The sequence below is a fragment of the Macrobrachium rosenbergii genome, chromosome 25, assembly GCF_040412425.1.
Source record: "Macrobrachium rosenbergii isolate ZJJX-2024 chromosome 25, ASM4041242v1, whole genome shotgun sequence".
NCBI classification, from domain to species: domain Eukaryota; kingdom Metazoa; phylum Arthropoda; class Malacostraca; order Decapoda; family Palaemonidae; genus Macrobrachium; species Macrobrachium rosenbergii.
In genome coordinates this window covers 28,253,164-28,280,786 of record NC_089765.1, presented here as the reverse complement: position 1 = coordinate 28,280,786, position 27,623 = coordinate 28,253,164, and the positions used below count along the sequence as shown (strand labels likewise).

General features: G+C 36.5%; 1 protein-coding gene across 5 annotated transcripts in view; it reads left to right on the top strand.

Moving 5' to 3' along the window:
• The first annotated feature begins 5,192 nt into the window (after positions 1 to 5,192).
• The window catches only part of Hipk (Homeodomain interacting protein kinase), a 93,798-nt gene continuing 71,367 nt past the window's right edge, over positions 5,193 to 27,623 (top strand). For 2 of the 5 annotated variants that reach the window (XM_067127203.1, XM_067127202.1), the window contains exons 1-3: positions 5,213 to 5,544; positions 17,187 to 17,304; positions 26,519 to 26,731. In XM_067127203.1, the coding sequence (XP_066983304.1) occupies positions 5,504 to 5,544; positions 17,187 to 17,304; positions 26,519 to 26,731 (372 nt within the window). In that variant the 5' untranslated portion in view covers positions 5,213 to 5,503. Of the gene's footprint in view, positions 5,560 to 17,186; positions 17,305 to 26,518; positions 26,732 to 27,623 lie in introns of all 5 variants that reach the window. The other 3 variants (XM_067127206.1, XM_067127204.1, XM_067127205.1) reach the window with 2 other exon arrangements.

Here is a 27,623-nt window from a genome sequence, read left to right as displayed (position 1 = left end):
CCTTTAGGGGAGAATTGAAGTTTTGCTTTATGAAACTATTTAATCCAGGAGGCCTTTTCCTTTCAAACCCTTCAGCAGTGTTGGTAAGAGATCATTTGACTCTGTGAGCTTAATAATTTTGGGCAAGTAACCACAGCCCCTTTTTTGAACCTTATTGTCAATGGAACCTTTTTAAGGGTTCTGTGTTCTGACTGCTGCATTTGTGGGTTCTTTTTGGTGCTTTGGATCTGGTTAACAGTCTGATCTTGAGATCAGAGGGTACCCTGCCATCCAGCAATCAAGCAAACTGCTCCCCAATACTACTATGGGAAAGGTCCTAGGAGCATCAATCATAGGTTCTTCTACAATAGCAACAACAAACGTAGTTTAGACCAGTTCTCTTTGTATAGGGAAGATCCCACTGATCCCTCAAGACAGCCCTTATCACCAGGTGCAAGACCTGACTGGAAGGCACAACTACCCTGGGTCCTTCTCAGTTTATGCACTTCCCCAAAGAAGAGATAAATGTCTTTCACTTCAAAATGGTACATATTCAACTATTTCACTTTTGGCCTCCAGAACTCAGGTGCCACAATCCAGGAACTGGTGACAACATTCTCGGCAGCAACCCCTTCTGGATGTGTTGTGTTGGCAACATCCTCATCTTCTCATAGAATCAGTAAGGCTACCAAAACTATACCAAAGCTATACTTTCTTTACTTATGTGATATACAACAACAAATATGCCATGGGGGCATCCTGTGTTGAACTCCTGGGTGATCAAGACATGGCAAGCATCATCTTCTCCCTTCACTCCAGGGTGTTAGCTGTCAAGAAAAACCTCCCCTTAAGCAATGGCACACACCTGCACCGAAGCACTCCTCAACAGCTAGATCAGCCATTTTGGCATTCTTGACATTTTAATATCCATGCCAAATGAATATATGTCACCAACTTTGCTGTAGTTCTCCCGGAGGGGTGGAAGAGGCTAGAACTTTGGAGTGTAAGGAATGGATGCTGCTTTCTTATACTTTATAACCAAGGCATTCAACCGTGGATACCCCAGTGGAGTATTTGACCAGACATATAACCAGGTCATTATCTCAGAGAATGGACAGCAGGCTCTAATGTGGTTTTGATGTTCTTGAGATCTACAGAGTGTATGAGGATGTCATCACATATCAGAGGCAGAAGGGGAGGCCACGTAAGATGTTCATGAGCCTTTGGAACATGGCACCAGAGTTATGGAGGCTGAATGTGGAGTAGTCAAATGTGTAAGTACCAAAGGGCAAGAGGATTACTCTCCTGGGTATATAGTACTGGTACTCCAGTTAGGCCTGGGGAAAAACTCTTGCACTGTGTAGGGTGAAGGTGATGTCCACCATGTTTGGAGTGAGTAGAGATTGGACTCCATCCATAGATTGAGGCACCTGAATTGTCCAACAGAGGCACCAAGAACCATTGGATTGTTTGATTATGTGGGGTGGGGAGGCCCATGGGCTAGAGGCCTTCTGGCAGTCTCATTCATTCCATTTCGTTGAAGATCTTTTTCACAGCAGCTAGTTTCTCCCATGGTGGGTGGTGGAATTTGCAGTGAACCAGGCAACCTTTCGTTTTTAAATGGTGGTGTATGTTGTACTTTGCTGGTATTCTGGGAGTTTGTTTGATTTCAGGCTTGAAAACGTCCAGAAATTCTTGTAGGAGGATGTGTAGATCCGTTGGACTTTTCAAAGAAGTGGACAGTTGCTTGGGTCTGGTGGTAAGTGGTGCTCTCCGGAAAGAGACAAAGTCCAAGACTGGTGACTTACACCAGTCGCCTGAATTGTCCGAGGAAATTGGCGCTGAGCAACGACATCTGGACTTCAGTGACAATGAAATCCAACCAATACTTCTTCTTAATGAGGGTCCAATGGTTGCAGGAAGGTATGGGGGTACCGTTAGTGGCTACAGGTTATAGGTTGGTTGTCTGAGGACCTCTGTGGTTCTGTCTGTCTTCCTTTGGCCACTGCCACTACCTTAAGTGAATGCCATGCTTGTTTTTTTCTCTAGCTACATCCGGGGACTCAGTTCCTGGCCACACACCGCCGAACTAAAAGTAATGTGTGCTGAGGACATGTGGGACGCTTTGATGGTGGCTGGTGAAGCTGGTGGCTAAACCTGGGTTTGGTATTAAAGCTGTGCAGCTTACAGCCTAAACAACGGTCTTCTTCGGCGGCACTGCCACATTGTATTACTCGATATTTCGTGATGAAAATTCATCAGTGTTTAATTTTTTGCCCAATAAAAGTTATTTATGCTCTTTCTAATGAAATTCTGCTAGAGATTGTCCAATAACTGTTGTTACTAATAAAAATATAAGTTTAATCTTAAGAACCTGGTTAAACATACAGGATAAATGATTAGATATTATAGCATAATTTTGTTGTGGCAAATCTGTGCACAACTGCGGGAAGAATAATGCTTAAAATTAAACAGACAGCATGAAATACATAAAATTTTTCTTCAAATCAAGAGAGATCTCAAAAGAGGACATAAACATCATGCATAAAAAATGGGAGGAATAAGTGGAAAAAAGTCAAGATGAAATTGCTCACAAGTAGCAACACAGATAGACTGAATGAAATACTTTCTATGAGAAGAATGAAAGTGGGTGATATATATGAGCGTTTTGCAATAAATATAATTGGTGCTGGTAGGATAAGAGGTCCGAAACAGAGAACAAGTGAAGACATAAGGATCGACAGATGCAAGAGTTGTAGCGTATGAAGCAACTGGTATGCCAGCTCTCCTTTCGGGACGTGAAGGCTTTTTATGAAGGCAATAAAAAGTGCGAGTTGTGGAGGTAACTTGTTTGCTCTGTATATATGTAGAGTAAGAAGAGATGACAGGACAAGACATAAATAAGACCATATTTTATAAAGCTTAGCATAGGCTTTGAGGTGATTTGGTCTCTTGTTGGAGATAATGGAAGCTGGAAGGTAAGTGGAAGGAGTGAATACTTTGAAAACTGTATGAGACTGGGGAAGAGTTGGTTCACTCGTAGAGGGTTCGTCCTTTATTCAGTAATGAAAGTGTGAATGTCCTTTTGTTCCTCTCTGGAGAGTGTCATTATCAGCAGAAATGCCTTTAAATGGCAGTGGGCCTCTACCCTTGAGGGCAGTGACAAGCAAACCATCAACATCTGTAGGATACAGGACATCAAAACTAGGGTTTTGTCGCTGGTTAGCATGGTGTTGAAGTCGTCACCATAACAGCAGAGGACATGGGGTATGTTGTCTCACACCCTGTAGGCCTACTCATATTCCATAGAGTCAAAAACATATATATATATATATATATATAGAGAGAGAGAGAGAGAGAGAGAGAGAGAGATGCAATATTTATAAGATATAATATATTCTTGCTTTTATTACCAAATCTTGACTAAGGTAAGTTTAGTGTTTTCGCAGTGGCTTCAGTTTAACGCCCGCTTCTTTTTTCCTTGTTTATGTTACTATCAGTTATACTGCAGAGTAGGTTCTAGTCTCGAATGGAGAAGTCCTCTATGGCCCCTTCCCCCCGCCCCCCTCTTTTCAGCAGTTGTGGGCAGGCACGAGGAACACTAAGATACTGCACATCACGGTTGTGTTAAAGAATGCCCATTAATTCTTCGCAATGTATTAGCAACATCCTGCTAGAGCTCAGTCATTTTCTGTCTAACACTAATTCAAGAAGCAACGATCTCCAGTTCATAGCTCACTGCGGGAGTGTTTACACAAAGGTATCACAAAATTAGATGCACTGGCATTTCTCCTATTATAACCCGCCCGCACCCCTTGAACTGATATCTTTGAGAGAATGTCTCAGGTTTATTTTTTTTTCTTTGTCATGTTATCTTTCAGATATCTTGGGAAAAATCTGTGATTTATTTTTCGTAATAAAAAATGAATTTTTATCTTTCGAGAACTAGGAACTGAGTGTCTAATTCTGCAGCAAAATCTGGTAACATTACCATAAAAATAATCGAACTACTTGATTGAGCGGATTCACAGTAGTTATATAATGAACGACTTCTATACAATAACGTAACAACTCTGATAGAGAGAGAGAGAGAGAGAGAGAGAGAGAGAGAGAGAGAGAGAGAGAGAGAGAGAGAGAGAGAGAGAGAAATATTTTTCCACTTTCCTGAGGAGCATTTGGTGCTGTTCATTTTAACCACAGTTTTCTTTGCAAAGAAACACAATTTGGCAGCTCTTTATATGTAATAGTTCTAAGTAATAATAAATTAGTCATGAATTTTAGATAATTATGTGTTATTTAATTGTATCAGTTTGTTTCACTGCGGTAAAAACTTAGAAGTGATTGCTCGACAATATGCATTATTGTCAACTCTCTTATAGAAAACTTCTCGCTATCATTTGCACTATAAATGTGATGACTGTTAAGAAAACAATTTAATACAGCGGTGCATCATACGATAAAACTACAAACATTATTCAAATTTAATTCACTAAAGTTTCATAGCTTGTTTAAAGGCTCGTCTGGTCTAATGTGACGTCACAAACGTAGATGCTGCTGCACGTGCACTTCCTAGTGTTGCCATAAAAAGGACTGGTTTAATATTAATTTATTATTTTAATTTTTGTTCAATTTGCCTCATCCTACTTTTTATCAAGTATAGTAGAGTATCATTGAAGTTATTAGTGCATTAAGGATAAAATAAATCATTTCGCTTATACTGACAATTGATGCTTTATTTCTTAGCGGATCGCTTCCGTGAATCACTGGCAACGGTCGACCTCAAGCAATATGCGACCATTTTCAGGGGTCTCATTTAAGTTAACTGGGTCTGAAACAACGTTACTTCATACATTTCCAGACAGCATGCAGCTTATGGATTTTGGTCGTATAAACGCTGACATTTAAAATTGCATTAACTAGTCTCTATTGTCATTTCATTATTGACCTTCAGGTAAAAGTGTGTAATTTTAGGATATCACGTAAACTCGGTCGTTCATTGGTCAATTGCTTCGCCATTGATACTGAACAAGTAAGAGAACAACAAACTGTTATACAAGGCTTTATAGTGAATATATTCTTATTGTATGGGATAACAGTACAATATCAATAATTTATATAAAATAAAACAAGCGAAAAGATTAGAATTTTATTTTTTTGTACTTTAAAGCGACTGTAATTATGTAGAATATCTTGTTGCTTGGGCGAGTCCTCAAGAGTATTGGAACCGTCTACTAGTCTGATGTGTAAGGTGAAAATTTAGTGTGTCTGCTGGTTGGGGGTTTCCTATTTATAAAGCTGATTCCCGTTCATATCTGGGGCCTAAACCATGAACGAGGATCAGGATCGGGACCAGAAACCCCTGCGAGAGTAATGCGAATGATGTGTGTGTGGGAAAGTAAACGTTGTACAATGAAAACTTGAGAAGGAAAGAGATAGTGAACGAAGGTGCCAAACTGGATATGACGAAAATGGCTGACAACAAACTCATAGGCTAGTTCTTGCGTTGAACAATTTTGGCTACGTTATGGTCCAAGACGCAGCTGGGACGAGGAGTGAGAACAGCAGGTGAGATTCCTTTAGGTCAGCAGGAGTACTTGACATGGTTGTAGTAGATTGAGAAAGCCTGTGAAAAGGCGGAAAGACGACTGTAAAATTGGCAGCTGCTACACCACAAGTTCTGCCACACTTCAAAACGGGTTTGTTTACGTTTCATTTTTTGTCTTCCGTAGAGCAAGTTCCTCCTCGCTTGGACGTCGAGGGTTACAATATTCCCTCGTTGGAACTAGGTAGGTTGTGTTGATGTTTGGCTGGCGTATGTAATTATCGTTTAAGATTCTTGTGTGTCACGTAGCCTGCCTACGGAAGAGTGTCAAAAGGAAAGTAAACGTGACAAGGCAGGCAGGCAGGTCTTCGTGCCCCCTGTGGCACTCCTCCATCTCCTGGACGGTGACACGACGGCTCACTGCACTTGTGTATGGCCAACTGACCTCCTCAGATATCACCCTAGGCTTCTCTTACCTCTTTAAGGATTTTAGTTGGGTTTAGAACACGTCTGAGAAAGTAGTGGTGTAAAATTAAATAGTAACCTATTAAAAGGGTACACTGTTCTGGGTTAATCTACTCTTTGTAAGTAGCCTATAGAATAATTTTTTTTCGCGAAATTGTGTAAAAAGCCAAACAATCCAAATGTTGTTTTGAAGGTAGGCTTAACCAGGAACAACTTTTACTGATTTGCAAATGAAATTTAACTGTAGCCTCTTCATTTTATCATTTTTATGCCATTTCTGGGTAGGAAAGCATACACACACAGCAGACTAACTGTTAATATTTGTGTGCCATGGAAAATTATGAATTTCCTTTCAGGGCTCCCATCTTAGGGAGTGGACAGGTCTAATGCACGTTACAGCAGGGAAATGACAGCTAAACCTTCTCATGACCTAACATTATCCAGGGTACTGGGTCTTGCCCTGGCATGGGACCCCCTCTTAGCAGTAGGAGGTCAAAATCCAGAAGGGATACATTCTAACCAAATCTTCCCTTCACCTAACCTTACCTAGGGCACTGTGCCCTTACCTAGCCTGGGCCAAACCCCAAACTCCCCTTCAAATTAATAGGATAAAGATGATGAAGACAGCAGAATGATGGTTGGGAATTTTTTTTTTTATTGGGTCAGAAGTGACCTAAACTACCCCTTAATGGTAGTATGTCAAAATCCTCACTGAACACCGTGCTAATTTATTAAAATCCAATAATAAATTTTTATTTAATATGGTAAAACTGAAGACTACTACTGCAGCTTGGTTCCCACCAGTTGCCAGTTGGGATATGTATCACATTTTCTCTAATGTTTTTGTTTATGTTTGAGAGATTTATCGTCTTTTTTTTATGTTGTTACATTTATCCCCAGATGCCTGATACTATAAACGTGTTGCCCATTTGCACATAAACTAGGAGTTAGTGAACTAGTCATCTGCTTTACGTTTAATTGAATATCTTATTTAAAATTGCCAAGGTTAAGATCATAGGGTTCTAACCCTGTTTCAGCCTTTGGTCGACAGGATTTGATTGTGGAACTGCCAGGCGGGGGGTTTATATTTGTATTTGGCTGGGACAATAACATGGCTTTGTCAAGCAGTTTTTTGGTGACTTTGCCAACAGAAATGGATGTAAATTACGCAGAACACTTTTTATGTATTGTTTCTGATCATAGAGATATGGGTAAGCAGGTAGCGGTATGCATGATGGTGACAAAACAAAGACTGTTTGGTGATTATAAGGATCCTTTAAAAAAAATGAAAGAGGGGATTTTGGGTTGGTGGGAGTGATGGAGGTCTAGTGATGGAGATATAGACTGTTGCCAAGAAGGAAAGAAGGCTAAAGTAAAATTGAAATGTTGAAGGTACATTGTACAAGGAAGAAGAATGGATAAAGATATTGTGCCAGAGAGAGTGTTTATGTGCCACAGTGTGTACATAGTGTTAAATATGTGATGTGGGTGTACACATGGGCAGGCACTTACATATAATATACAGTACACACACACACATATAGGCTATATGGGCTGTATATGTTTTAGAGAGAGTATTCATAAAAATTATTCATGATTCTGTCAGAAGGAATGAGATGTGTGAACTTGTGGATATGAGTCAGAGAGAGAAAGAGAGGAAATGGGCAGCGTTGATCAAGCACTAAACACAAAGCAAAAGTTTAACGGCTTAAGAAACAACTTTTCATTGCCGGATAGTGACAAGCAAACATCATCATTCTAGAGCATAAAGGAGAGGTGAGAGGCTCCGAAAACTCTTTGCAATCGCCTGCTTTGAACTTGACAGTGAGAGAAAGTAAGTTGTGAACAGAACAATGAATAGTGGAGCATGTTAGAGATGGTGAACAGTGACATGGTCGACGTATCCTATAAACTATGACATACATACAGTATACTGTACATAATACAATGCTTTACAGCGCAGTAGTGCATTGAATGAATGTCAATGAAAGTAAACTGGCACTTCAAAAAAGATTTTATTTAACAGACACGCTACCTGGTGCAAAAAAAATGTAGTTTTCAATTGTATTTTTTTTTAGTGAAATATGTGCAGTTTATCTTTACTCGTGTTAAAAGCACTAACTAGAGTGTACAGTGTAGATACATAAAGTAATTTATGCTTACAATTTTTTTTAAAAAGTGAAAGAATTGGTTAAAGTGTAATTCTGTGTGTAAATGTACTGCACCTGTATTCCTGAACAATTACAGTACATATACTGAAAATCATTGTTAAAAAATCTAGACAAACAGTTTGTATATGAATTTTATTCAAGTAATTTTGTTTCACTGTTTTGGATGTGCTCTTAAAATCTAACTATCTATTTGTAAGGGTCAGATAATTCAGTTTTATAAAAAATAATGATAGTTTTGATAAAACTGTTGATTTAATTTATCCAGTTACTGTATGCATTAACATCTTATCATATAAAATATAAACTTTGCAGTCACATGCCATTTGCATTCTAGTAATGTTTACGTTCTCATAATCATCAGGTGGCTAAGTTTTACTGACATTATAACTGCTAATTGTAAATGAAGTATACTTTGGAGGTAAAAGTTTTTGTAATGAATGAAGCTTGGTTTAAAAATTCAGGTTATCTGCATACAATATATTTTCGTCAGTGTCGGACGTCACTTTCGCTTCTCCAAACGTTTTGCAGCCCGCACTTCATTTGTTTCTTCAGCCCCAGTCACAACTTGCAACTTTAACGATATAGTGTTTTGAGACCCTTTTCTTATGGAAGTCAACATCGAAAATTGGCAGATTTTTAACTAGTCAACAACTGCATAAAAGTGTGATAGTTAGTTACTGGAAGTAGGACTCTCTCTCTTTGAGCTGGATATTTCGGGACAGTTTGAAAATAATCCCGGGAAATATAATCAAAGTAGGTCTATCAAAGAATATAACATTCAGTGAGTTATATTAGCAAATTTGGTGTCATCTAGCAAAATATAAACGGCTGATTTGGATATTTTAGTAGGCATATATTTCTTGAAATAGTAAATATCTCTGCCCAACAACTGATGATAATGAATGATATACAGAAAATACTCAGTCTCTGTCTGTGACACTAATTAATATCTGTTTTGAAAGATGCAGCAGTGTAATTCAGATGTTATAAAAATGAAATACATATAAGGTTTGAGTTTCAAAATAAACCAAGTGACTTTTTTCAACTTTTGTTGTTTCCAAAATTCCAATACAACATTCAATACAGAAACATAAGTCAATTTTTAGTTAAGAAGTACGATCGTAAAGAAAAAGGTATAGAGAATCCAGAGTTCTTATAAATTTTAAGTATATTTTTCTTGATAAGAAATGTGATTATTTCTAGAGCAAAAAACTAAATAATACTCAAGTATTTGTTCCAATAAAGAAAATAAAAATCATATAGGCTAATACTGAAAAGGCTTCTATTATGAAGAATAATAGAGAGGCTCCATGAAAGAGATGTGAAAAATAAAACACAAGTTAATACAGAGTCTAATACAAAGGCACATGAATATTGTTAGAGAAATAACATGTGCTGCAGACTTATGGTAACCATGTTACATGCATATTGAATTTATGCCTTTGTCACTTAATTGAGTTTTGAAGTTTTGTTATGAAAAGGCCTGCTGCAGAAAAAACCCTTTCAGACACGACAGATGTAGGTGGCACTGATCTGATGGCCTCATATAACAACTTTATATTCTTTGTGTGTTCTGAAAGAACATTTATTTAAATGTTTTAAGAAACAATCAACTTTTTGCTATCATGAAGACATAGTTCTTTTATCTATGGTCATGTGAAAAATGGCAGGACAAAAAAAAAAAAAGCCTGAAAATGAGGGTTTTTCCCAGGATTCCAGGATCCCAATAAGGAAACCCTATGCATCACCATTCACGTATTTGAAATGTGTTATCTTAAGTGAAATCATTTACAAGTCTATTTGTTTTTTTTTACGAATGCTAAAAATAGAATAAATGTTTATTTATGCAAGATTTCCTTATGGGGTTTCTATTCAAGAATAAAAAAAAATTAAGTACATAGCAACTTTTCACATCATGTAGTGACACTGAACTACGTGATTCATGCCGCGCCTGGCTTTTTAGTACATTTCAAAGTACAATTTTTTCTGTCAATAGGAAAAAAAAAAAGATGTATTACAAGAGAAGTATTACAAGAGAAATATATATAAACTATATGCACTATGAGAATTGAAAAGTCAAAAGAAATCACAATACTGTAAAAGGCAAGAGCCTCCATTGTAGACATGTTATGAATGTCAGTCACACAAGAGGAAACCAAGCAGGGAGCACATTTCATCCGATCATTTTGTAAATTTCAGGGGATGTTATGTTTTTTACTGCAAAAGTCAGCTTTCTACCTATCAAAGCTTCGTAGTTATTACAAAATAAGCAAAAAAAATTTTTGCTCTTTTTTTCAAAACTTAAATATGAAAATAGTAAACAAACATACCTTGAAGAAGACAAAAAAAAAATAAAGTGAAACTATCACAGCATGTAGTATAACTATATATACTGTATATCTTTTGTCTCACGTAAGGAAAACTGTTTTTGACTTAAAATTATTTTATATGTATGAAAAATTAGTTTTTTAATTGTAAAATGTTTAAATTTAAGATGTCAAATTTTGTGATTTCCTTATGCAGATATTCTCAGTATTTGTTGTTTAATAAGTGGTAAAAATTTGAAGTAAATCTCTTCTGTCATGGGTAACCAGTGCTCATATTCATTATATGTAATGGGAGCTTATGACATCGGTACCCCATAACGACATGCATACGTATGTACACAGCAAGGAAAGTGAGGATACAGTTTCATTAGATTTCGTTCATCGAATTTTAATTTTTTCTTACAGAAAACACATAATCTCGGTAAATTTACTCTAGAATATGAAAATACAATGCAAATTATATCATATATGTTAAATTTGCAAAACAAAACCATTCAGATACTTAAAAACACCATGCATGTCCGAAGTAATCAGAATTTCTCAGATGACTTCGTTCATAGAGGTCTAAAAGATAGTGTGTGGATATCTTGGTGTAGTACTGTTTTTCAGAACGGCAGTATTTATGTGTTTTCTGTTATGAACAGGCTTATTATTGCATCATCATATGAGGTAATGATAATTTCTTTAATTTTTATACATTCATATTTATTTCACGGTGTTAAAAGTCAGCTGGAATTAATGGCAGTAAATGTTGTGACAGCTAGGGTAGGTTGACCAGATATATTTAAATCCGCAAGAGCGTTCTCTATGATGTGAGGAGCAGCGTGAGAGCTTCAGCGGGAAAACACAAGTAACTGGATGTTTCTTGATGTTGTCGTAGTCTTCTCTCTCTCTCTCTCTCTCTCTCTCTCTCTCTCTCTCTCTCTCTCATTGTTAAAACATACTATACAAATATAGTATCGCTCAATCTCTAAAAAGAAAAAAATGATGAAATGAGTAGCTCCACATATAGGCCTAGGCTTACACAACAGCAGAGACACACACACACACACTCTCTCTCTCTCTCTCTCTCTCTCTCTCTCTCTCTCTCTCTCTCTCTCTCTGCATTCATTCCTTTATTGTTCAGGTTTTCTCTCTCTCTCTCTCTCTCTCTCTCTCTCTCTCTCTCTCTCTCTCTCTCTCTCTCTCTCTCATAACATTGCATTCATTCCTTTATTGTTCCCCAGTTTTTTTGTTGGACATTGCTCAAATTTAACTCTTGATTTCATTATGGAAGATCGCATTTCCGATTATGCAAGCGTTCCGTTCATTGTGGTGTCATAAATTCATATGTGTAAGGTTACTTGGTAGGTTATGTCGAAAAATGTTTATTTTGCTTAGAACTGTCGCTGCAAATTACAACTTGAACGAATACTGTAAAGCTTACTACTGCATTTAAGTATCAGTGGTTTCAGAATCGTAGAATATGATTGAAAGTTATAGGTGGTCAAGCGAAAAACAAACACAATAAGACTGAAGCTCCTCCCCTATCTAAAGTTGCCAGATGTCGCTTTATTGAGCAGTATATGTCCGAAGATTTAAAAAAACTGTATCCTAACTTTCCTTGCCGAGTGTACATACAGGCATATACTGAAGAATATATGTATGTCACTCCATTTCAGTGCTGTGTTAGGTAAAATATTGTAATGGATTAAATAAATGTCAATAAGAATATTTTACCAGAGGGAGGGGTGCACAGTATGTATGTAGTGTTTTGTAACAAGATAAAACAAAGATGTTTGTTAGTTTTTATGTAAGGCATAATTTTTGTGTTATTTTACATATCTTGTTAGCATACCAGTAAGTAGGCAGAGCTATAGCAATCAGTTATGTTTTTATTAAGTTAAACTGTCCGGTACTGTATTTTTTGTATTTTTTTAGGAGCAATTCATTTTGCAGATATAGATCTTAGATTGAAGAAGTGAACAAATATGTAAAAAATACTGTACCAGGTAGGGTAGTCTATTAATTATCTTATGGAACTGCTGTTTACTAGAAGATAAGTGAGTTGCTCCAGGATTATTTACCAATCTTTGTTACGAGGACGATGGAACACAAAGAAAAATGTGTTAGATACAATGCCTGTCAATCAAATACCATGGGGATATGTAGCCTACCTGGAATCCAACACAGTTGAAGAATTAGTAGACCTACAAAAACAGGGGTAAATATTCAAGAGGTTTTACAAAAGATTAGACCCAATGGCTATATATAAGGTAACTACTGTAATTAGTAATTAATTCAGTGATTTTATTTTTAAGGTCATTCTTTAAGATTTTACTAATACAGGGGTCCAAATAATACATGCCAGGGCTAAGGTTAAAATTACGACTGGAAGTAAGCTGTATAATAGCAGGTTCTAAGAGATTTTGTGAAATATTTTGATCTGGCAGTCGCTGAACTTTGTCCAATTTATACTGTGAGTGTTTTTATTTGAATGAATGGATATTGCATTGGAGTTTGGCCAGTTTTGACAAAATACAGTACTTATGCTTTTTAATTCGTACTTCTAAATCTTTACTGGATTGGCCAATTATAAAAGAAGGGCAGTCCAAGCATGGAATTTTATATATTAATATTATGTTGTTGCTTTTCTTAGGGCTATTTTTTATTAATGTCCCTTTTAGTGTGGTTGACATTAAAAGATTTTAACAATGATTTTTTGGTTTCAAAACCACTAAAATAAGGCAAGAAACCCCTCAGAACATTCTTAGCTTGGCCAATATTCTAAGGGACATGAGAATAGACTTGGTACCTTAGGTGAAGCAACGTTTCCCTTTATCCAAACAGAAGGAAAGCTTGCATATCTAACAAATCTTCTAAAAATAGTAATCTTAGGAGCAATCAAATAGCAGTCTTCATAGAAAAATGCTGTCAAGGCCAAGAATCAAAGTTTTGACTTGTCTGTCTGTACCTGAAGGCCATTAAACAACTTGGATCTGGAAAGCATGACTGAGGTAATGTCATGGACTTGCCACATTGTTCAGGAAGACTAGCCAAAAGTTCTGCTGCCTGTTTAGGGTAATATGCAGCAGTTCCATCAACTCTTTTAAGGGGATCGGCCGCCTAAAAAAACCCAATAATCTTTAAAAAATTCTATTTGCTGAAAAAAATTCTATGGCTTCGTATAGGGTTCAAGAATGTGTCCACGAAATATTATGCTAAAATTTGCCGTATTTCTCTAGTTATGGCCTAAAATGTAACAATAACTATATACCCATAAAACACCAGTAGCGCAAATGATTTAGTCTGGTATAGTTTTTGCGATATATATTACGAAAACTTCCTTTGAAATGAAATGTATAATGTCAATAATATCCTACTCGGCACCTTTTAGTTATTCCAAGCCATGACAATGCACACGTCATACCATGACGCCCGACTGTGGCCGAGTTGCCTATAAACTTCCAAGCTAGAAGGACACGTTTTTCATGCTCGCTAGCCTTGACTGAACTCTGTATTTTCTGCGGTGTTTTTGTTTTTCACCGTGCCTAAAAGGTCCAAGAGTTCACTTCATGCTTCTAGAATGCAGAAAAGCCAAGTGGAAAAGTCCAGGCGAGAAGTATAAGAAAGAGTTCAAGAAATTAGTGCCATAGAGGGGAATGGAGCGATGGAGAGAGAGAGCTGTCGCCCATCAAACGGGCGCAGGCAGCGATCTCTGCTGACCAGAGACCAACCACATCCACCCCTAAACGCCTCTTTATTTGTTCGTCACTACCAAAGGGCAAAGATATTTTAGAAAAGAAAGCAGTAGCTCGGAGGCTGATATTATAGACGATCCTGAAAATAAAATTATCATAATAAGTGAAGCAAGACTTGATGAATTACTTGAATCACGAATCCCTAATTGTGAATGAAAAGTAATTCCCAGGATCCATTTGGCAAGGGATGGATTCGAGACACTAATAAAAAAGTGTAGGCAACTATGATACCATAGAGTAATACCTTGCAGCAAGATCAGACAGGGGACCAGGAACCTAAAATTTATAAGAATGTGTCTTAGGCACATAAATAATCAATTAATATTCTTATTTATAATCATTTTGCATTAATTAATACCCAAAAATAAAAATTAAAACCATAGAATTAATTGTAACACAGTCTTTGAAGTCCCTTTTACTTTTTTATGTAACTAAAACTTTGAAGGCCCGTTTCTCAAAACATAAGTTTTTCACCTTCAAAATGTATCTCCTCCCTTAGTATTGGACCAATCTAAATGAAATTTCATATATAATATGAGGAAACATGGTAGATTAAAAAAAAGCCGGGGATTTTTAATATTTTGAGTTTCTGATTTTTGGCAATTTTTTTTTCTGTAATTTTTCCGGGAAAATTTCATTAAAAAAATAAAAATTCATATCTCGAAAAATAATTGAAAAATCAAAAATCCCCGGCTTTATATCGAAGGTCCATATGTGTTTTATAAGTGGTTCAAATCTCATCCCTTAAAACCAAAAAGCAAAGGAGGAGATGCATTTGAAAATAGCCATTTTTGGCCGAAAAATGCTCTGGCGTCACAAAACTTAAGGTCACTGAACAAAAATTTTTTTCCCCAGAAGTTCCACACAATATCCTTTAACAAACCCCCTATATATCAACAACCTGTCGTTAAAAAAGTCGGAAACCGGCCGATCCCCTCAAGGGGAGGCATACTTAATGGTGGACCACAGCTTATGGTCATAACCATTGGAGAGCAAGGTCTTCACACCCACATCATTAAGTCTCTCATAGGCTATCTGAGCTTGACTTCTAAGCATAGTAAAATTACACCACAAAAAATCTTATTGATTGTTCCTTCATAGATGTTGCGCCTCTTTTTTTTCAAGGTAGGCAAGTTTACGTGCAGCAGTAAGCCATGGCTTTTGGTTAAGCTGAAACATGAGGATTTTAACACTCAATAAAATTAGGACTTGAATAAATAAGACCCACTAAGCTGAATAAAATTCCAATACCATCCCAATTGGCCTGTGCTCTTAATTATGTATATATACCTTCTTGAAAAGCTGTTATTAGGAACAACCTGATCCATCTTTGCATTAACCTTAAACAGTGATCAGATGACCCTAATGGCAAACCTATTCGACGAGATACAATCCCTGTAACACCTGTGAATACAAGGCCAAGCCTGTTGCCAGATTGGTGTGTGGGTTCATATATTATGATTATCTGTGGCAGTAACTTAACCATTCACTCTGATGAGCATCATCATCACCAATGAAAGTCCAACTAGCATTGGAGTCGGCTTCTTGAACTGCTGCCATTTTGGTAAGCAAGCAGCCATGAATCAACATGGACCTTTAACCCTGGAATCAGCAGTTCTGACATATGTTACAAATCAGAGTTTCAGAGCAAAAGAGGATATAGTAATTAACAGCAGCAACAACCAAGTCCTCTTTATTCTTTTATAATGTACGGACACTGCTATATAAAATAAATTTCCATCATCAATTCAGTGGACCAGGATTAAGTTCAGTATTGCCAGAAAGAAGCAACGTGAAACAAGCATAAAGGAATACTTTATTTGCAAACTTGATTAAGTATATGCCCATAAAAAGACAAAATTATTGCCTGAACGAAACACTTCAGCTGGTAGGATCTGGCATACCCAGTAAGCCAGATACATCTCCAGATTTGCCAGAAACTAAAGTAAGGACACTAGTGTTATTTTGAAAATGAATTCATGTGTAAAGTTAAAGAAAAGAAAACAAAGCATCCTTTGCCCTTTTGCTAAGCCTATCCCGCACACCATTTGAAAAACAAGAGGAAGAGGGAACTGACAGAAAAGTGTGTCAGGGAACTTCAAGACAGTGAAAGACCCCAGCTCCCAGGCTAGTGAATCTTGTATACACAGCAAAAAAGGACAGATCAAAAAGGGTAAGAATCGTAGGGTGTCCAAGTGTGTCAACAGTGGAAGATGTGTAGTGATTACAGTATACCACACTATTCAGAGTTGATGTAGGCATAGAAAAGTCTGTGACCAGAGAGGGCGAGTCTTAGAAGGGACTTGAATCTTTCTAGTGGTAGTATCTACATGGGCAGTTGGTGCCTTGCCCATAGCCAATATACTACCTAAGAACAAAAAAAAAAATGTGTGTGTGTGTGCATGTATCTACAGTATACACTATCTATATTTCAACCTTCAGGAATTGCATTGTCAGTAAGTTATATGATTACCGCTAGTATATGATGCAGACCCCTTTAAATCCTAAAAGGTAAGTTTTTTGACTGTACAGTGTAGGTGTCACCTGTGTCTGTACAATACTACGTTAGATTTCATATATGCAGAAATAACATTAATTTGGCCCTTTTTTGTTGTTCTTATATGGCATGTTGCAAGAATGCATTCATCTGGCAAGTACCATAGTTTTCTTTTTATGATTAATGAACTTTTATCTGCTACTCGTTTTTAGAAGGTTGAAGGTGAGGTTTACTCATTTGTTCTAAAAGTGTGTCTGAGTGAGTTATCCTTAAATTAAGTACTGTACAGTAGATTGAAATATATTTAAGTTTAACAAAAAAATTCTTTGGAGGGTGGGGAAATAAGTATAACTGCTGAAACTTATTTCATCTTTTGCACAGTATATGAAAGTTTTGTAAATGAAAGAGTTTGAGCAATTTTGTTTTGATTCCTCCTTGTGGGTATAATTTGATTCTTTTCGGTAGGTTTTGGGTGTTTTATGCTGTGATTGTTGAACTGTCCCCTCAAGCAGCAGGCTTTTATTTATGCTTGCATCTCATTTTCTTTATTGGGAAAATCTGTCTGCTGCCATATCCTGGCAAGGTAAGAGGTTGTTTTATGTAACTTTTGTTCTATACTGTACTGTAATGTCATCATAGTATGGGCTTGTATTTTTACTTTTGTACAATATACTGTACCTTATAGAACAGTGGTGTTGTCTAATGTCCTCTACTGGTAGGTCATTTTAGTTCAAGGATAGTTTGTACTGTACTCTTAATTGTGTTAATTGCTCTTGTCTATAGCTTGCGTCTGCTATACAGTGCTTGAGTTGACATTCTTCAGGGCCAAAGGTTGCTACTGTTTTTTGCCCCAAAGTATTTTATTCTTAGGAAATTTGTTTAAACATTACAATTTCCCTATGATTTGTTGAATCATCCTCCTCCTCCTCCTCTCACTGTTTTTTGTCCCCAAGTATTTTATTTTTATGGAATTTGTTTAAACATTACACCCTCCTCCTCCTCCTCCTCCTCCTCCTCCTCCTCCTCCTCCTCCTCCTCCTCCTCCTCCTCCTCCTCCTCCTCCTCCTCCTCCTCCTCCTCCTCCTCCTCCTCCTCCTCCTCCTCCTCCTCCTCCTCCTCCTCCTCCTCCTCCTCCTCCTCCTCCTCCTCCTCCTCCTCCTCCTCCTCCTCCTCCTCCTCCCTCCCTCCTCCCTCCTCCTCCCCTCCCTCCTCCTCCTCCTCCCCTCCTCCTCCCTCCTCCTCCCTCCTCCTCCTCCTCCTCCTAGTCTCTGATTTTTATAGTTCTAGCCTCGAGGAAGCGTAAGATAAGAGTAACTTGCCTAAATTTCCCATTCCTCTTGGCACTCGTCAAAGAGTCACCATACTGTGCCAAATAAATTGCATATAATGTTTTGTATTGACTTATTTTCACAGTTTGTATATCTTAACTTATTTTTCCAGTAAAATAACCATGATCTGTAAGTCAACTTGTTTTATACAAATATATGGACATATGTGAAAGAATAGCAATTTTCTTTATCACCATTCACTTAAACAAAATTCGCTTTACAAATCGATTCATTTTGTTTGACAAATGATAAAAATAGAATGAATATGTTGTTTTTCCTCAGGATATTTATACAGGGTTTCTATACATGAATAAAAAAGAAATGTAAGTATATTGCATCCTTTCCTTTGGGTGCGTCGCATGGTGCCACTGTGTACTTTGTGAGTCATGCCACACCCCCCTTTTTTTTTTTAGCTCATTCCTGAGTTCAATTTTTTTCATAATAGGAGCAAAGAAGGGATGTATTATAAGAGGAATATATATAAACTATATATGAAAAGTCAAAGAAATCAAAATAAAAGGCAAGAGTCTCCATTGGAGATGTCACAAATATCAATCACCCAAGAGGAAACCAAGCAAGGAGCACATTTCTTTTCATCTGATCATTTTGTAAATTTTAGGGGATGTTTGTTATAGGAAGAAATATTTTTACTGCAGAAGTCAGCTTTCTATCTATCAGAGTTTCATAGTTTTTACAAAATAAGCAAAAAAAAAATTTTTTCTCTCTCTCCCCAAAACCTATACTGTATTTGAAAAAGTAAACTTACATACCTTGAAGAAGACAACAAAATTGAATGAAACTTTCACATCACGTAGTATAACTATATATCTTTGGTCTCACATAAGGAAAACTGTTTTTAAATGCAAATTTGTGTATGTGTGTGTGTGTGTAAAATGATATAATTTTGTTTTCAACTGCAAAATTTAAACTTAGAGATCAAAATTTGTGATTTCCTTTTGCAGGTATTTTCAGTACTAGTTGTTTAATAAGTGGTAAAAATTTTGAAGTAAATCCTGTCAATCATAAAGTACCAGTGCTCACCTACTGCACAATGGGCCCCTAAGGCATTGGCAAAAATCAACGCGCCCCTTAAGCTAAGTATGTTAAGGTATCAGTGTTATAGAATTTTGTACAGACTCAAAAGAGGGCATGTTCCAAATCAGCCAGTTCCACTACAATAAAAGAACTGATTTCAGATGCTTTCTATCACAGTGTATTCTTTGTCATAACCCAGCTGAGATTAGATATACAGTATGGAATCAGAATTGTATGTCTCACTATATTCAGCTATCGTGGTTCAGCCTGTAATAAGATGAGCCAAGATGAGCTACTGGTCATTGAGCGTGATACAGGGCATAATTTTACCTTGGGCTGTTACCTTGTACAGTATTCAGTTCTGAAGTCAAATCCAACATCATTTCTTTCAATAAGATTTTTTCTGTCTAAATGTAAAACTGGGGAATTGTTAAAATTGGTTGTTTTACATCAGTAACTGATACTATTGATTAAATTGCAAATTGTATCTTAACTGTAAGGGATTTCTATTTGCCAAGCCGTTTGTGCTTCCCCAGTAAAAACACACATACGTGAGATTGGGGAATAGTATTATTAGTTCATAAACAGTTGTGAAATTTGTGCAGAAAACAGTATCTCATGGAATTATTTGGTGTGACATCTGTATCAGTAGGATTGAAATGCATAAATCAGAACCAGACAAGGAAATTGTTGTTACCATTGAGCTAAATTGATGTAAAATGTTAATATTTTGAAACATAGCTTCTGCTTTGATCCGGAATACCTTGCAATAATAGTTGATATAGAAAAAGGGACATTATGGAATATTCAGTATAGTAACTTTATAGTAGAACAGTGTTTTCTATTAAGAAAATTCCTTGACTTGCGGTTAATAATTTTATTGGCGCAGTTGTCCCTTAAGACACTACTTTTGTGGTTAATATCAAATTGTATCACAATCAGCTTACTATTCTTACTGCTTTTGATGTGGCCATGGAGCCTTTTTTTTTTTTTTTTTTTTTTTTTTTTTTTTTTCTCAAATGTAATCAGGAACATATATAATTAATAAAACTACAGTTAGAAAGAGTTTGATTTCATCAGGGAGTGAAACTGTTGATGTATATATTATACTGTGTGCAAATCAGTACTTGACTTCAGTTTCATGTTTGTAGAGGAAATCTATTTGAGTGTAGTGGAGTAGAATATTGTTGTAGGACAGGTTAGTGTCAAAGAAGGCACTTGAAGACCAGACAAAATCAGTTTTTATTTATAGGCTTAATCAGTAGAATAAAACTCCAGTTAAGGTTTTATATTTTGGAAAAATTGTTTGCACCTATTAAAGTAAAATTATTTGATTGCATAGTAAAATAAAATTGAGTTCTTATAAGTCATGTATGTAGAAACTTGAGTCTTTCCTATATGATTGGGTATGTGACGCAGTAGTGTGCTTGAGATTTTTCATACTTTTCAGTTCTCCTTTGTTACAACCTCTCATGTTTGATTGCTGGAGATTTTCTTTAAGAATTTTCTGATAAACTGATTTTGCCGTTTGCAACACTGCATTGCATTTTAATTTTTGGTGTCGGAGGTCAGGTTCCAAACCGGGGAAGTTGCTTTATTCTTTGATCCTTTGGGTGTACTTGGTTACACAATGGAGTACACAACAGGACAGGAGCCATGGAGGTACAGTACTTTTGTTATACAAAGATCATTATTCAAGTGAATGGTAGGTGCAGCATAATTATATGAAGAAGTCATTGCCAGCCTTCTTGCTTTTTGGTAGGTGTAGAGGAAAGCAGACTGCTACATCATGAGGTGAGCCATTTCAGTGTATTTTTGGGTTGATGTGCTACAACTAATTAGCTGGGTTTTTTCCTGTTGAATTGCATTTTCAAGTTTTCATTAATTCTCAACCCTCATACAAATAATATGACAGACTAATGCTGTGGTTTGGTTTTGTAGTTATCTTGTACTTGTATTTAAAGTGTGTTTTATTATGGCATTGTAAAACCTCTATGTTAAAATGAAGCACTTCAAATTTTGAATTTGTAAGCATTAAAACAATATCCTGATGAGCAGTTTTTGACACTGACACTGAACTGTGATAATTCAGGTGTTTTTTACCAATAGTCATAGGGTAAGGCTATGTTAAGGATGAAAATGTAGTGTATTAGTTAAGAAACCAATCTTAGGTAAGACAGTGGAAGTTTGCTCATATGGTTGACAAACTAATACAGCATAATGGCTAATTCACATAAGTAAAGTGTTACCAGATAGTTTAGGGATAGTAATTCTTGACTAGGAGCTTCATTCTCTTGGGTTAATATCCCTTCCATCAGGATCTTCCTATTCATTATTATGCTGCCCAATTTTTGCTAACAGAGGGACTCCATGTATTACCTACCTCAGTCTTTCTGTTTGATATGATATTTTTTAATGGAGCTATTGTTCCATTTCCAGTTGGTTTGATAACCATTTAGGTGCAATAATTATTATGAATACTTTTAATACATGTTATTTAGGTAAGAGAGAAGGTCGCTGGTCTCTTTTTGACATGGTGCACACTATATGGGAGTTGATCAGTAATGTACAAGTGTGTTTAATGAATATTTTGGTTTAGGATTAGAAAGTTATCTTTTAATTGCTTATACTTCATTATTGTTGTTGGTAAAAAGGTATGCTATAAGTACAACACAACAGTAGAGTTTTAATTTTCCTGGGTTGATTTTTCCTCCTTAAGTGTACAAGTCACATTTGTTCAGGTATTATTGGGAATCCCCTCTGCTAAATTAAGGGCTTGTATTCCCTTATATTCCCTTTTCCCTAATTGTAAAGGCTGTTACTGGAGACATGATGAGATCTTAGTCTGCTTTGTGGTTGAAGGTGATGTGGGACAAATATGAGCTTAGTAGCCATAGTTTCATGAGAAAACATGGCTAAAAAAATTCATGAATCACTTAATTTCTCTGACTTTACAATAAGAAAACCTAGCAATCTTTATGGTACTGTCTTCTGCTCCTTTTCTTTAGCATGGAGACGTTATCTTGATGTCAGCCATCCTGGGGGAGCCCAGGATCAGAAGGAAATGATGATGATCAAGCTTTTGTTATTTTCCCCTTCTGGTTAAGTCTTGAAAGACAATGGTCTTGATAGAGCTGTTGGTGGAACATTGCATTCTGTCCTACTTTTTCAACAGGTCAAAAGTAAAATGAGTTTCTTTTCAAGGTGAAACAATTACGTATATCTTTCAGAAATGCTACTAAGGATGGTCTAGTAGAAGCAGATTTTTAATTCTGTGATAATACAGGTTCTTGTGATCATACATGCTCTGTGAAATGAGTTGATTCAAGTGTATTTTGTCTCATCATGGCAAAGGAGAAGGCATCCAAAAGTGGAAGGTAGACAGGGAATGAAGAACTCATTCAACCAAAATAGAACAAATTCTAGATGAGACTGTTGTTGGAAGATGTCAAGTGACATTCCATTTTCTGCAGATGAAGAGCTTTTTTTGATGTTGAAAGAAGGCTATGGGAAGGAGATGCTGTTATTCCTCTCCATTTGGTTAGTGTCCTTCAAATATGCAGTTCATAGAGGGAAGTGCTACCAGTGTCCCTTCAGCCCAAAGCTGCACCCATGTTTTAACTTTTTTCTTTATATCTTACTAGGTGCAACTCTAGGATTATTTCCCAGTTTCATTAATTTTCTGGATCTCACTCCTTCATCCAACCATTCTTACTCTCTTCATTATCTTAGGCACTGTATGCCTGAAGATGCCCCAGTTGTTGGTATTATAGCACAAATTTAATAATTCATAAATCATTCTGAAGATCATTCTTGAAGAGGTGAGAATTTCAAGCTGGTAGGAATAATGAATCCAGGACTCTAGATAGATGATAATTATTGGCAGTCCCCTTTGACATCTCGGCTGAGGGAGTGTATAGCCCTGAGCAGATGGGATTCCAGTCTATCACATAACCCATACCTTGAAGAGGGCTTTGGGTTGAGAGCTGTTAACATCCCCATGAGTTTCAGTGGTGACCTGGATATGCCTTACTGGTGTATAAATGTACCATCCTTCAATCATTGGCAGATTAACCTTTCATTAACTAGAAGGAACTTTGGGATCTCCTGGGACCACCATAGACCTGCAGTTTAGCTTTCTGCAATCTATGTTGTGTTAAGCAAGCCTTGCCCAGTATAATGGTGCAGTCTTTGGCTTTGATGCTGCCCATACTTTTCTTCATCATAAGGTTAATGTTTGTTGTGGCTGCTATCAGCTTCTCTCTTGTCTTCTTAAACATTATGGTATGCAAGTTCACTCTGTAGCATTGGCAGAATCCTAGTACTGCTTCTCTCACCTTACTTGTTGCTTCTAAGCTTTAAGCTGACCATAAAACTTCTAAACCTGCTCTGTTCATTCTTATGTTGCCGTTTAGGTATCTTCTATGGTGGTCCCCCTCCCTGTAACTGCAGCACTTCTATCACTATCACTGCATCTTCAACAAAATTCTTGCTTTTCTTCTTCAGCTCATCAAAAAACACATTCATGACCCTTTCTAAGATCATCTTAAGTTTCATTTTTTAAAAATTCATTTGCCATCCGCCACATGTTCGTCCGTGACCAGTATGCCCTCTCTAATTTGTCTTGTGTATATTGTCATTCCACCAGAAATCTTATTTCTGTGCATCACTACTGATGTATTTTGTGCCAGCTCATTTACCCTACCTTCTGATCACTGCAAATGTTCATATTTCTTTCTGAAATACGATGGTGACCTATGACTGTCTTAAGTGACAGAAAATCAATCCAGGAAGTTTAGCATCCTCATATCTCACCTTGGATCTTACCTAGAATTTCCTTATGCCCACAATCCTTCTCCAAGAAGATTGCTCTCATAGAAGAGGTCTAAATTCCTTGAATGTGATGCTATTTATATAAATTCCTTGAACATAGTGCTTTCTAATTTAAAGATTATTGATATGTTAGAATCCATAAGATTGAATCATATATAGCTGAGTTACCTGACTGCCTTGGAATTAACGATAGATTTGACCAAGTAGTTAAGGTTTTGGAACTTGTTTTAAATAGTCAAGGGAAATGAATCATTGTCATATATTGGGGTTTTAAATAGTCAAAGGAAATGAATCAGGTATCATATATGGGCCTCTAAGATTACATTAGACTCTCTGAAAGGCTTTAATAGTTTTCCCCTGTTTAGTCCAAAAAGCTCAAGAAAGTGACTATCTGGTTGTTTTTGGAAGGGTTGTTGGCAAACTCTGTACAATGTACTGTAGGTACTGACTGTAACTGATGGCTTCACGCAGTGGTGGTCATGTTTACAAATTATACTTGGAGGAAAAGATTTTTGATGCTTGATATATCTTACAAGCAGAAATAGGGGAGAGAGGGGGAACTGAGAAAGCTGTTGTGATGATAATTTATTTATTTTTATTATTTTTTTTTTAATGGGGTAGGTGGCACTTGACTGAGGCAGGAGCTGAGAACCAGAAGAACTAGGCTATTGGTAAATAGATAAATCTATTTAGGAGATAGAGCAAAGAATCTTTATGGAAACATAGGGTTCTACTATGTGCGACAGAAACAGGCACTGATAAGGATAATGGAGACTTTGAAAAGGCTTGACCATAGAATATTAAGATTTGTTGTTGGGTTGTGTGGAGAAAATGTACTGCAGATTTAGATTGAGGTGGTTTGAACATGTTACGAGATGGAAGGAACAGCTGGTCAGAAAGGCAATAGATGTGGAAATACCAGGACCAAGCCTTTCTGGAAGGCATAGGAAATTAAGGAAAAAATGAACAGATGACGTTCTAAACCTAACAGGAATTCAGGAAAGTGGAGAGAACTCATTGCATGTCAAACCCCATAAAAGAACAGTTGAAGTTGAAATATTAATGATGGTGATTGTAAGTGTTTTGCTGATGTACAGTTAATTTATGTCCTCTTTTTCTCACTTTCTGCTGAACTACCTCTGAATGTGATTGTTTCATGACATTTCCTCTCATGAGAGACTGTAATTTCACTCACATATTCAGGTTCTACATTTCTTTGAATTTTACTGCATTTTACTGTAAATTTTCTCTCTCCCTCTTCACCCTAATGTCATGTACAGAACATTCATTCATTACCTCTGAAACTCTCATCAGTCCCCTTCAGTTTGCTGTTGCGTTGTCCATTTTCTCTGAGACTATGTTTAATGGTACATGTCTACACGTATACTTACAGCACTATCTCCAAGTTACTTAGAGCACTATCTTCAAGTGTAGTTAATGCTCATTATATTGAAAGACGCATATAATTTGGTGCATATTGATCCATTACTCAACACTCACATGTGCAAATGTTACTCTTCAAGTACCCATTTTAGTACCAGTTAATATATCATTTTTTCAAACCCCTACATGTCACATGTGGCTTGTTTTATTTGTAATTTCATACAAGATGGTAGAGAAGCTGTTGTAGAAAAATTGGTGTAATCAGAACTAATTGTAGTTCTAGCTGTATTTGAAAAAGTATCATAGGATTACTGTTTTATTTTATTTTTTATGACAGACCAGTAAACAAATTACTTCAGGTTTCTTATTTTCAACATCAGTGTTTTAATGCTCAACATACATGTGTATTATTTTTTGAAGTTTGGTGGGCTGGTGTAGATTAATTTTGACATATTTAGAGGGTTAAACTTCACACGTCAGTATCAGATTTTATATACGGTAAATGTTTGGTATGTAGTTTACCATTCTTGAATGATTTTTAAATTATTGGTGTTCATGTACTTTTGTGATTCAGGTTCATTTGGTTGATTTGTCAAGGCCTTTAATTAGCAAGGTGTATGTTGTGTAGAAAAAGCATTGTATCCAGGATTGTGTTTTTGGCTTATTTACAAGTTTTCTTACATTTTCTCAAATGTTTTAAGTTTTGTGAGACAGTTATTACAACAAACATTGGTGATTAGTTTTGATTGCCATAAGATTTACTTCAGAGAAAAGACTAAGTGGTGACTGTAGGTCACAAAGATTTTCTACTTATTGGAAAATGATTTAGAATTGCAAAAATGAACTTGAAAGTATAAAAAATTTTCTTGTCAGTCTTTCACCCTCCCATTTTGTATAGCTTTACATTTTTCCTTTTTTGCCTGTGAGTATTTTATCCTTTTCCAGGGAAATTGAAAAACAGTTAAATTTGTTGCCATCTTTATTATTACTGTTTTTCTAAATTTCATGAGTGGACTTCTTTGATATTTATCAAGAAGAAGAGTATGGCCTAATAAATTTTTTGTTTGTGTAATATATACCAATGATTGTTGTAATGATCCTCTAATGATAACTAATGCCATGTAAAGTTTACTAACACAGCTCTGTGGGTTAATAACTTGTGTTGTGGTGTGTCTTTTTGGGCATTAATGTGTGTGTTTTTGTGTTGGTGTGTTACAGGGAATGCATGACATGTTCATCTCTCCGGCGGGAGGAGGTGAGCCCAGCGCAGTCTTGCATGCCCCTGCTACCACTGGACACTGTCTACAGAGGAAGCGAAAGTTGGACCAGACCACCTCGGATTATGCCGGCACAGAGCCTGGCTATGCATTGACCTCAGCTTCCACTGCTGCCCCCCAACACACATTACCTGCTAAACATCTCTCTCACCAGGTCAGTTACTTAGATTTGATGTACTTGCTACAGGAGACTATTGTCTTGAAAAACTTGGCACAAAAGGTAATGTAAATTAGAAGAGTTTTATCTAGAGGAATTTGAGCTTAATAGAAAGGTGAGTTTTATTTGGACAAGTTGAGCTAAGCTGAAATACATTGACAAACTTAACTGTTTGCAGTTAAAGTGTTGGTTTGTGTAGAATGTTTATCAGTGGAATGGTAGGTGTAATGAGGTACACAGAATGTAAATGTTATCGTTTCTGACTTTTAAGTCGTGTTTGATTTCTTGCTTCCTAAAATGTTACTCACCCTAAGTGAATAACTATTATCATGGCTTCTCTATTATGTTTTGTTTATTAGATGGTTTTGGAGTGGTAACTATGTAAGAGATTTGTTTTAATGTATGTTAATATGGTAGTATAATTTTTGTTGCACATGTCAAGTCTGTGGCCATTTTCCTCACCAGTGCTAAAGGTCATTGCAGTTGTGTAGTTCTGGTTTGAGGAATAGGTCTCATATTTGCAAGCAGTTTTCTTGCTTAATAGGGTGTCAGTTGGTGAACATGGTAAATAGCATTGGTAAAGTTTCATATTGGTCACTTTGTCCCAATTAGGAATGTCAATAAAGGCTTATTCTGCCTTCTTACTTTTGGTGTTTGTGTTTAGGTCTTCACAGATGCAACATTTTATAGTGGCTTTTTGTTGGTTGATTACAGTATATAACCAATGATCTCAAACAAGATTGCTGCTGTGGCCTATTTTAACATGGAATTCCACGCTTGTGAGTTGAAATTTCCTCTCAGTAAGGGGTACTTAGTTGTATTCAGGAACACTTTGCTTATTTTTAAACTTAAATTTTCTTTGTCCTTATTCTTGGGCTTATTTCCCTCT